The 10,957-nt window shown below is 57.2% G+C and overlaps 1 protein-coding gene across 1 annotated transcript; it reads left to right on the top strand.

Annotated features, from left to right (window-relative positions):
* The first annotated feature begins 5,625 nt into the window (after positions 1-5,625).
* ASB6 (ankyrin repeat and SOCS box containing 6) lies at positions 5,626-10,785 on the top strand. The gene is made up of 7 exons (XM_074556109.1): positions 5,626-5,784; positions 6,716-6,902; positions 7,301-7,482; positions 7,802-7,908; positions 8,202-8,310; positions 8,777-8,863; positions 9,039-10,785. The coding sequence occupies exons 2-7, from the start codon at positions 6,790-6,792 to the stop codon at positions 9,716-9,718; spliced, it is 1,278 nt and encodes a 425-aa protein (XP_074412210.1). The 5' UTR covers positions 5,626-5,784; positions 6,716-6,789; the 3' UTR covers positions 9,719-10,785.
* The last annotated feature ends 172 nt before the right edge of the window (positions 10,786-10,957 follow it).

The following is a 10,957-nucleotide window of genomic DNA, read 5'->3' as shown; positions in this document are numbered from 1 at the left end:
CCAGCCCGCAGCAAGGTCACCTCCCCTGGGAAAAGCCTGGCTCTCTCGCCTTAATGAGATAATTACGTCCTGCACCACAGTTAAAAACTCATAGGCTGCTTCCCTTGGGGTTAGAAAGAAACCTCCCTAATGAAAACCAGCCACCGGGAAAAAGGAGTTTTTCCTCTTTAAAATTATATATATTTATATATATGTGTGTATACATGCACTCAGATATGCAGGGCGGAGGCAGCGGGAGGGAGGGAGGAGAGGGGCAGACCCCGGGGCTGGCTGCTGCTGTCCGGAGAGCGCCGGGCTCGGGGCGATGAGCACAAATCGAAGAGGTGAAACTTAAATTTTTCCTTCCCCTCCATTCCAGCCGCTCTCCTGCCCCGCCGCTGCGGGGACATTCGGACGGGGCTGCGCTGGGTTCCACGCGAAACCTCGGAGCGGGACGGGCCGGCTCTGAGCTCACAAACATCCCTGCTCCAGCCCGGCCGAGGGAGGCAAACCCCGGGCTGAGTTATTTTAACATTTGTCGAAAGCTTTCCTTGCGCTCCCTTCCCCTGCAGTCGGATTTTTAAGGCGGCCGGCGCTGCCAAATCTGATCTTCCTGACGGGGCAGCGCCTCCGCAGAGCTCTCCAGCCCGCAAGGGGCGCAGCTGAAGGCAGATTTTGGCTCTCTGCGGCTCTGCGGGGGGCTCCTCCAGTGTGCAAACAAGCCAGCCCAACCTCCCTTCCCCCTTTTTGTTGTGGTTGGGTCATTTTGTTGGTTCTGTCGGTCCGGTTTGTGGCCCTAAGGGCGCTCCGGGAGCCAGCCGCGGTGTCGGGTTCTGTCCCCTCCTAGGCTGTGTAAATCTCGGGCTGCTGTCACACTGTCACACTGCCCCTGTTTCTGTTTCCCTGAGGGATGCTCCCAAGGATGGGAGTTTTGGCTCTCCGACGTGTCCCCTGTCCCCCCGTGCCCACCGCACTCCTACACTCCGTGTGTATTTTAGAACACAAATAAATCGCCAGCAGCCCTCCTGGCTGCTCCCTGCTCTCAGGGAGGGCATTGCTGCATCACCCCTGGCACCACCACACTCCGGTGCCACCTTTTCCTCACTCCATCCTGCTTTTCTCCACCATGATCACAGGCACAGACCCTCCCCAGGATGGCGATGACTCCAAATCCAGGAAAATCTGCCCCAGGATCAGCCCTGGCGGTGACCCTTCAGCAGTGGGCACTGGTTGTGCCCAGGGCAGTGGGGACCCCCATCCTTGGGGTGCCCCAGACTCCCCTCTTGGCTCCAGGGCTGACAACAGCTTGCTGTGATTATTTTGGGGGTGGCTGCTCCTGGCCCATGGAGGGGCAAGGGCAGGATGGGGCTGCCACAAGGAGCAGCCCCATTCCCATTTATAACCCTCTTCCTCCTCCTCCTCCTCCTTGTTTAGGGCCAGACCTTATTCTTGAACTGTCTGGCTTTTCCAGGGGAGACAGCTTTCCCTCAGTCTGTGGCATTAAATAATTAAATGGGAGGAATAATCGTCGGTGAAACCCCCTTGGGTTCGCACTTCCTCGGGCCCTGTGATTGCTGATATTTTTTTGGTTGAAATATGACCTTTTTTATGATCAAAGGGGATCAGAGTTCCAAAGGAAAGTTAAAAAAAAAAAAAAAAAGAAAAAAAAAAGAACAAAAAAAAGGAGGGCAAGCATTTTCTTTTTTTCCCAGTCCTAGCGGTCTGGTAAAGTTTCTTTAGACATGCAAAGATTTACACACCTTTCTGCAGGGTGCCTTAAATTACCCTCCAACTCTTTACACATTTCCATGAGCAGAGCAAGAACAGTAAGTCATTGAGAAATTAACTGGCCTTTCAGTAATATCCCCGGTCGGCCTTTCAGAAGGAGAATGTCTAATGACTTTTTTGAAGTAGAGGTCAGGGTTTGCTTTTTTTAAATAAAACAATCTGTATTAATGCAATTTCCTTTTTAGCTGTAGGATTTGCCCTTTTTTTTTTCCCAGCATCGTTTTTTTTAACACCACCAGCCACACGAGGCATCCCAAGCAAGACCTGCTTGTTTGAAACACACACCCCTGGTGTTTCCTAACCCGCTTGTGCAAGCTCTCCTAATTTATTTTTTTGGTAAAAATTGTGTTTTAAAATGGAATTCGAAGCTGGCAAGGTGGTTCTTGGGCAAAACAAAGTGGGTGGTGCAGGGACAAAGCTGAGCAGGTTTGCTTTTTGCTTTGCCTGGCACCAGCAGCTGGGTTTTGCTGAGCTGGGTGTGAGCTCTGAGTCTGGCTTTGTTGGGCCAGAACTGCTGGGCTCCTCAGGGGTTTGCAGCCCTTGGCATGGATGAGTTTCTGTTTGCCAGTCCTTCATCTTCCTCTCACAAGAAAAATATTTTAAATATTATATTTTTTTTTTTTGTAATCTCACTTTGTGTTTTCCTAGGGGTTTCCTGATATTTCTCTCATGCTGTGCCCACACTTTGTCCTTCCATGGTGCTCAACATGGCCTGGAGCTGGATGTGCTCTGCCAGCCCCTGCTCACCCCAAAACCATGGGCTGGGGCAGTGCAGCCTCCTTGGAGCACTGCCTGGGATGGGATGGGATGGGATGGGATGGGATGGGATGGGATGGGATGGGATGGGATGGTGCTGCTCCTTGTGGCACCCAGCTGTTCCCTCCTAACATTCCCAAAATCCTGCCCTGTGGCAGAGAGGCTGGGCTGGCTCATCCACAGCTGAAGGATTTTCTGGCTGTGGAGCTGCTGCACTGGAGGATGCTCAGAGGGGACTGTGGGGGCTTGGCAGTGCCAGGCCAGGACCAGAAATGAGCTCTGGGTATGGGTGGGTGCCCAGCCCCGTGTCCTGCGCGGGCTGGGGATCAGAGCACCCCCTGCACCCCCAGGGCAGTGCCACCCACAGGGGTGACAGCCTGGGGCAGTTGCTGGAGGAGTCCCCCATGCCCAGCCCTGCCTTTCCCAGCAGGAATGGTATTTCTGGATTTACTGAGCAGCTCCTCTTTCTCCCTCCATCCCTGCCAGACCCCAAAAGTACAGCATGGCCTGCGCTGGCTCCTCTCCTCCTCCTCCTCCTCCTCCTCTCCCCTGCAGCCCTCACAACTCCCCCCGCTGCCTCCCAGCTCCCTGTCTCTGTGGTGGCATTGTAAAACACCCCAGCCAGCCCCTTGGTGAGGATTTTTCTCCCAGCTTTCTCATTCCCTCTCTTTCTGCCTCTCTTCTGCTCTTTCTTTCTCTCCCTCTCTTTCTTTCCCTGCCAGGAATCCCAGTCAGTCCCAGATGAACCAATACTCCGTGGCTCTGCTATTTCCCTTTTATTCCCCCCCTCCTTCAACAGCGAGATGGGAAAAGAGTGAACTAAAAAAAAAAAAAAAAAAAAAAAAGGAAAAAAAAAGAGAAAGAAAGAAAGAAAAAAATCAAAGCGGCACATATTGGATCCAGATGTGCTTACAGCCCTTTCCAGCAATTTAATTAAATTCCCCCAGACAGCCAGGAGGATTTCTTAATGATCAAATTTCCCTGGCTTTCCTCCTAAAATGCCCCTCTTTCTTCGGCTGGCTGTTGCTGTGTCTCCCTGATGGATGGATGGCCAACTCTGCATTCTTCCGAGCCCGCCCCGCCAAGGCCACGGGGAGGAAGGGGCAGAGCCCGGGGCTGTTACCCCAGCCAGGAATTCAAATACCCCATCCTGGTGCTGTTACCCCAGCCAGGCACCCAAATACCCCATCCTGGTGCTGTTATTGCAGCCAGGCACCCAAATACCCCAGCCAGGCAACCAAATACCCCAGCCTGGTGTTATTACCCCAGCCAGGAATTCAAATACCCCAGCCTGGAGCTGTTATTGCACTCCAACACCCCAGCCTGGTGCTGTTACCCCAGCCAGGCACTCCAACACCCCATCCAGCCATGGCCCTGCTTGCAAAACCTCTGCTCCCAGGAAATGTGGGGCTGGGGATCCCTTCCCTGGGGTCTGTGTGCTGTGCTGTGCTCATGGCAGGGGAGGAATCCCACCTGCATGGACTCACTGGTGGCAAGGGAAGGGCTCAGCCCGTGGCTCTCCTGGTTTGTCACCTTCCAGGGATGGTTTGGAGCCAGGTTTGGTCCCACCAAAGCCTCCTTTCAAGCTGGGGGTGACCAGGGTGGGGGCAAAGCCTCTGAGGGGCTCCTGAAAAGCACATTGGGGCTGACATGGCACATTTGGGGCAGCCCAGTGTCCCCTCTCATCCTCAGGGACAGCATGGCTGGGGTCACAGGTGGCACTGGGGTGACCCTGCCTGGTCAGCTCTCCTTTCCCAGCCAACAGCAGGAAAGGGGCAGTGATTTCTCCCCAAAATGGTGTCTGTGGAGGGCAAGACCTGCAGGGTCCCCATCAGTGCCACACAGACAGGGATGGGGTTTGTGTCTGCTACTCCCTCTACAATTGTGGGGGCTCCAGGGTTTTCTTGGACTATGGAGGGTTTGGGCTTTACTGGGAATGCAGAGGGGCCGAGGACTGGCTTTACCTAGGACTGGAGTGAGGGTCTCAGCTGCCCAGCCCACCCAAAGGGGGGTCCCTGCAGCCCCACTGCTCAGGTTTGAAGCCAGCTGAGCCCTCTATGCACAGGGACAAATCCCCACTGTCCCTCACTCCTCCTTGCTGCTCAGCCTCTCTGCTCCCTGCCCAGGGCTGGACGGGGATATTCCCACCCCTACTCAGGCAAACACGGGGATGGCACCCCCAAACCCACCCAGGCCAGCTGCCCATCGAGGTGCCACCGCCCAGCACCAAGTCCCGGTGGCACCGGGGCCACCAGCCACCCTACAAAGAGCCCTGAAGGTGGTCTTGGGGTCCAGGGGCTGCAAGCATCGGGGTCCCCCATGTTGGCACCCCAATTTGTGTGGGGAAAGGAAGGGTGGGAAATAGGGGGGACCGTGACAGAATGTCAGAAAAATGCCCAGCCGGCGCGGCTTCCTCGCCCCCTCTGCCCCGGGGCCACGGCTGCCTGCTGGAATCTGGAAGCGCTCCACCGGAATAAAATAAATACGTAAATAGGAAACCCAAGGCGGCTTCAGTTATTGCCGCTCTCCAGAGCTCCCCGCGCTGGCGGATCCCGCCAGAATAATAATAAAAATAATGATGATTATGATAATAGCACCAATAAATCCCGGGCTAATGTTTCCCCTGGTAGCTCTTCCAGCAGGGGAGGGTCCGGGCAGCGGCACCGGAGTCACCCCGAGCCCCGGGGAGGCGGCAGCCGCTGAGTGCCAGCTGCCGGCAAAGCCACCCGGCATGGGCGGGTCCTGCAGAGGGACTGGGGAACAGCGGGGAAAAGGGGGACACCCAGGGGGGGACACATGGGGGGAACACATGGCGGGGAGGGGACAGTCGGGGCAGGAAGAGACACCTGGGAGGGGGAGGACACCGGGGCAGGGGATACTCGGGGTGTCACACCCGTGAGAGAGGGGACGCTCCGGGGGGGACAGAGGGGGGGACACCGGGGGGGTTCCCCCCTCCCGCGCGCGGCCACGTGCTGCCCCCTGCTGGCCGCGCCCGCCAAGGCCACGCCCCATAGAGGCCACACCCATAGAGGCCACACCCACACGCTGTGCCGCTTTATGAGGCCGTGCCTTCTGGTGAGACCACGCTCTCATGTTAGGCCACGCCCCATGTGGCCACACCCTCACATCGAGACCACACCCACCGATTCGGCCACGCCTCGTTTGGCCACACCCTCATTCCGAGACCACACCCCCCGTGAGGCCCCGCCCCCTCCGGATCGCGGAGTTCCCATTCCGGTTCCGGTGGCGGTGCCCGGGCAGGTGAGGGGCGGCGGGGCCGGGGCTGAGCCGTGAGGGGAGGGCGGTGCGGGGGCCTCCCTGCCCTGCCCGCGCTGCTCGGGGAGCTCGGGGCCGCCGGCGGGGCTTGCACTGCAATTTGTGAGCGTTTATTTGTGAAAATGAACCGAGGTTTATGGACTCGTTTGGGGTTTTTTCCCCCCCCCCGCTATAGCCTGATCTGTCCCCTCAGAGAAAGGTGTGATGAGTTTGTTTAGTGCATCTAAAAATGTATGGATGCAACCCACTCAACCTGCCAGGAGTGGTGCATACCCTTATTTATTTATTTATTTACACCCACATGCTCATAATAACAAAAATATTCCGACTTTAAAGCATTGTAAAACGAACAGAAAAAACAAATTAGCCTTATTATTTATTAGCTTATTTTAATTGTACTGTTTAACTTAAGTAAAGAACGATAAGGAAAGGAAGATGTATGTTTTGGAGATCTTTAGGCAGGGGTGTTCGTTATCTCGTTTTTCCTCCTGCAGGGGTCTGGAGGCTCCTGGCCTTTGCTCCCCGTAGATGCAGGGAGATTTAGAGGGGTCTGTGGGCTCGGTGTCCCTGGGGTGGCTCCAGCCCCTCTCCCATAGAATCCAGGCATTTGCTTTGCTGGTGCCAGACCCCCGCGGCACTGGAGCATCCCCAGCCTGTGGGGCTCCTGGCATTGTCCAGGCAGGCGGGGCTTGGGACACACAAAAAGAGAGCTCCTGGCCCCGGGGCTTTGTACCCTTCCTGGCTGTGCCCAGATAACCGCAGTGTGCAGCTCTGTGTGCAGGAGATAATTTGGAGACACCAGATCGGTGTGTGGGAGGAGATCCCTGCGCTGGGTTGGGCTGCTTTTATATAAGGAGGGGGAGGCTGTGTTTTTTCCTACGTTCAGACCTGCTGAAAGCCTTGTTTGTTTTGAAAGGAGGAAGAAGCCCCTCGAGAGGACAGTGGTGCTGTGCTGCAGGCCCCCGGGAGGGGGTGCACGGGCAGGGCACGATGCCTTTCTTGCACGGCTTCCGCAGGATCGTCCTGGAGTACCAGCCCCTGGTGGATGAGCTCCTGGGGCTGCTGGCCACGCCTGAAACCGAAGGGCAGAGCTCTCTGGAGAGGTAACACAGGGGGCTGAACACCCTGGGGTGTTTTGGGGGGTGGTTGGAGCTCAGGGAGGTTGGGCAACATTGGCTTGGACAGCCCTCAGTGGGGAGCAGTTCATCCCACAGACCCTCTATTCTTTCGGAACAGGGAGGTGGAGCAGGGTAAACACAGGAGCTATGGGGGCTCCCCAGGAAAGGCCCTTTCTGACTGACCCCTGGCAACAAAGCCTAAACTGGGGCTCAGCTGAGGCCCTGAGGGTGCTGTGTAACCCCACAGCCAGTGGATCACAGACCCACTGGCTACAGGACCAGAGGGAAGACCAGGGATTTTCCTTCGTCCCTGGTGCCACTTTGACCCTTGCACACCTGTGCTATGGTCACTGAGTAACTGCTGGGTTTTTGTGTGTCTCAAGCTCTGCCTGCCTGGACAGTGACAACAGCCAGCTCTCAGCTGTGAGAAGAGTCCTGGAGAGGGAGACCCACTCCCCGTTTTATCAGGAAGGTGTGAGCTATGCTCTGCTGAAGGTCACCGAGCTGGGGCTCGTCCCAGCTGCAGAAATCCTCCTGGAATTTGGTGCTGACCTCAGCTTTGAAGGTGAGGCTGCTGGGAAGGGGGCTGGGCCACGAGGAACCAGCAGATCAGAAGCTGCCTGGGGAGGGGGGGATAGCTGGGGCAGAAAGAGGAAGTGCTACCAGCTCAGACACTCCTGCTCCTTGCTGGAGCAGTGTGGGTGTGCCTTGGATGGACTGAGGGACACCAGGGACTCCAGGGCTTTTGGCAGGATGGAGCCATTGGAGCAGCAGGACCCAGGATCCAGGCATCACTGTGCTCCCAGGCCCCTCCCCAGCTGTCCCCTTCCACTCTTGGCAGGCTCTGGGGCCTTTTCGTTCTCTCTGACTGTTTTCCTCCTCAGACCCAGTGACGTACTACACGCCCCTGCACGTGGCGGTGCTGCGCAACCAGCCGGACGTGGTGGAGCTCCTGGTGCAGCACGGCGCCGACATCAACCGCAGGGACCGGGTACGGCCCCGCTGCTGGCTGAGCCCCCAGCCTGAGCTGCTCTGCTGTGAGGGAGGGACAGCCCTCCTGCTCCCCTCCTCCCTGTGCTGCTCCCCTTGGCACATCCCTGTGCCCGCTGTCCCTGCTCTGCTGCTGAGGCAGGGCAGGCTGAGCTGAGCCCCTGCCTTGGAGCAGTGTGGGGGGACGCTGGAGAGACTCTTGGCCAAGATAAAGCCCCAGCAGCGACTCCCTGCAGACATTCACAGTCTTCAGGATGTGCCAGTGTTTTTTAACAGTTTTTATCTGTTGTGCAGATCCATGAGAGCAGTCCCCTGGACCTGGCCAGCGAGGAGCCCGAGCGGTTGCCATGCCTGGAGCGGCTGCTGCAGCTGGGGGCCGACGTCAACGCTGCTGACAAGAACGGTCTGTGCACCCCACCCAGCTCCCCCAGCTGAGGGTGGGCAGGGCACAGGGCTGGGGACATTGGCTGCTGCACCTGCTCCCTGCTCTCAGTCGGGTTTGGGAGTTGGGAGGAAGCTGGCAGAACCTCCCTGCACTCGGGGTTTCCCCTGGTGTGCTGGCTGTGTGAAAAGGGCTGAACCCAGCTGTGTGCAGGGGAGGTGGGGTGGGGCTGTGCCTCTGTCATCCTCTGGTGCCCACTTGCTCTAAAACTCACCCTGCCATGGCACATGTACCCACCAGCCCTGCACGTGTGCCTGTGACTGTGCCCACAGCTGGGCACCATCATGGGGACAGTGGGAGCCTCTGCCAGAAGCAGGGTTGTCACTCCCTGCGTTTGGCTGTCTGGTGGGTGGGGTGGATTGTTTTCCTTCCTGCCTTTTGGGGTGTCACCCTGTTGTCCTATGACTGACTGATTGCTCCATTGCAGGGAAGACAGCACTGCTGCATGCCCTGGCCAGCAGTGACAGTGGCCAGATCCACAACACCGACAGCATCCGTCTCCTGCTGGAAGGAGGTAAAGAAAACTTCCTCCCCTTTCTGGGCTGGCTGATTCTTTGTGCAGCACCAGGCACTGCCCTCCTGACTCCTTTGTGGAGTCAGAGTAAAGCCCAGGGGTGCTGGAGCTGGTGCTGGCCTGGCCTGGCCTCACGCTCTGCAGTGTCAGTTACACTCTCTGTCCCTTCCTGCAGGCGCAGATGTCAGGGCTGCCACCAGAGATGGTGACACTGTCTTCACCTATGTCATCTACCTGCTGGGAGAGATGGCGTACAGCTACACCGAGGAGGAGGCCGAGGCCATCGAGCGCTTCTGCTTCCGCGTCACGCAGCTGCTGCTGGCCCACGGTGCCAACCCCAGCCAGTGCCCAGCCTCGGAGTCCCTCACACACTTCTGCTTCAAAAGCTTCAAAGACTATTTCCCCCTGCTGCGCCTCTTGCTGGAGTCAGGTGCTGCCTACAACTGCTCCCTGCACGGTCCCTCGTGCTGGTCCGGCTTCCACATCACCTTTGAGCACCTCTGCTGGCACTTCAGCCGCTTCAACGATGAAACCTTTACCTCAGACCTCATGCAGAAGGCTCAGACTCTGCTGGAGCTCATGATGGCCAGTTCACAAGCCATCCAGCTGCCCAGCAATTTTGAGGTCAACACCAGCAGCTGTAGGTTCCACCGGGAGAAGGTCCAGACTCTGTTCTGCTCTGTGAAGCAGATGGAGGGCTCGCCGCAGGCACTGAAACACCTGTGCAGGGTGTTCATCCGGCAGCGCCTCAAACCGTGGCCTGTGGGTGACAAAATCAAAGCTCTGCCTCTCCCAGACAGGCTCAAGTGGTACCTGCTCATTGACCACACTGCTGCTGGCCACGAGGACCTGTGAGCCTGGCAGTGCCTCTGTGTGCTCCCTCCACAGCCACCACAGCTCTGCTCTGAGACAGTTTTCTCTGCAGCGAGAGGTGCTGCCCATGGAGTCCCTCTCTGTGGCATTCTGGGGGTGTTTTTCTGGGCACAACATCACACCTGGGTTTGTGAAGGTCTCGTTCCTCTGGGGCATGTCATGGGGAGGCAGGCAGAGCTCCTGGGCATGGGGAGCTGGATACTGGGGCTGGTTTGGAGGGAGGTTGAGCAAAGGCTTGGGGCTTGACTGGACAGGCAGCCTGTCCCCTCTCCCAGCCCTGCCATGGGTGGGTGATGCAGTGCCTTAGGTGTCCAGTGGAGCTGAGAGATGCCTCAGGGTGCTGGGAAGAGATGTTCTGGCTTTCCTGCCTCTGGTCCTGGTGGTGGAAGCAGGTCCAGCATCATCCTGTGGGTGTGGATGCCTTCCTTGCTCAGTGTGGGCTTCTGACCCTGGGGATGGGAGTGAAATGGGGCTGACTGAGCTTCTGCTCCCCATTCTGGCACAGAGAAACCTCCACCAAGGACATCTCAGGGTTACTGGGCTGCAAAACACACAAAGGGATGTTTCCTAACATCTCTGTGCAAGGATGAGGAACAGGCAGTCAGCAGATGAGTGCCTTGTGCCTCCTTCCCCATTCCTTGGCTCTTTCCCTTGGTGACCACTCCCAGGTTCTTACTCTCCAGTGCCTCCTTCCCAGAAGGAATTGCTGCACTTGGAGGGCTCAGGTTCCAGCCCTGCCACAGCTGCCTGGCTCCCCTTTCCAGGCACCTGCTTCCTTGTGACATGCCAAAGGCTGGCCACAGAGCTGAGCCCCACACAGTTTTGTTGGTTTGTACTGTTTTTCATGGGGGATGGATGCAGTAGATGAAGAGGAAAAATCCATTATGGTTAAAGACAGTTTTATCAGGTGGATCTGGGATTCACTGGCATTTGGAACTGGAACTGTGTGTCCTGATGAACTGGTGCTTAAAAAACCCAGTAATGTGATCAAATTCTGCACTGCTGTCTGGAATGGGAACTGAACTATTAAACGAGGCCTTCTGTAATAACAGCAGGGGCTTGTTTTTCCTTAGGAGAGGTGGGGGGAAGGACAGGAATGGGGGGATGGCTGGAGGGTCGAGCTGCAGCCAGCTCTGCACCTGGGCTCACCCCTGGCACGCTGCTGTGCCAGTGTTGGCCACCTTGGGCCAGAGGCCAGACTTGGTACATGAAGGGAACATG

The sequence above is a fragment of the Zonotrichia albicollis genome, chromosome 21 (assembly GCF_047830755.1).
Source record: "Zonotrichia albicollis isolate bZonAlb1 chromosome 21, bZonAlb1.hap1, whole genome shotgun sequence".
NCBI classification, from domain to species: Eukaryota; Metazoa; Chordata; class Aves; order Passeriformes; family Passerellidae; genus Zonotrichia; species Zonotrichia albicollis.
Note: the sequence above shows the minus strand (reverse complement) of the source record. Positions and strands in the feature narration are given on the sequence as shown.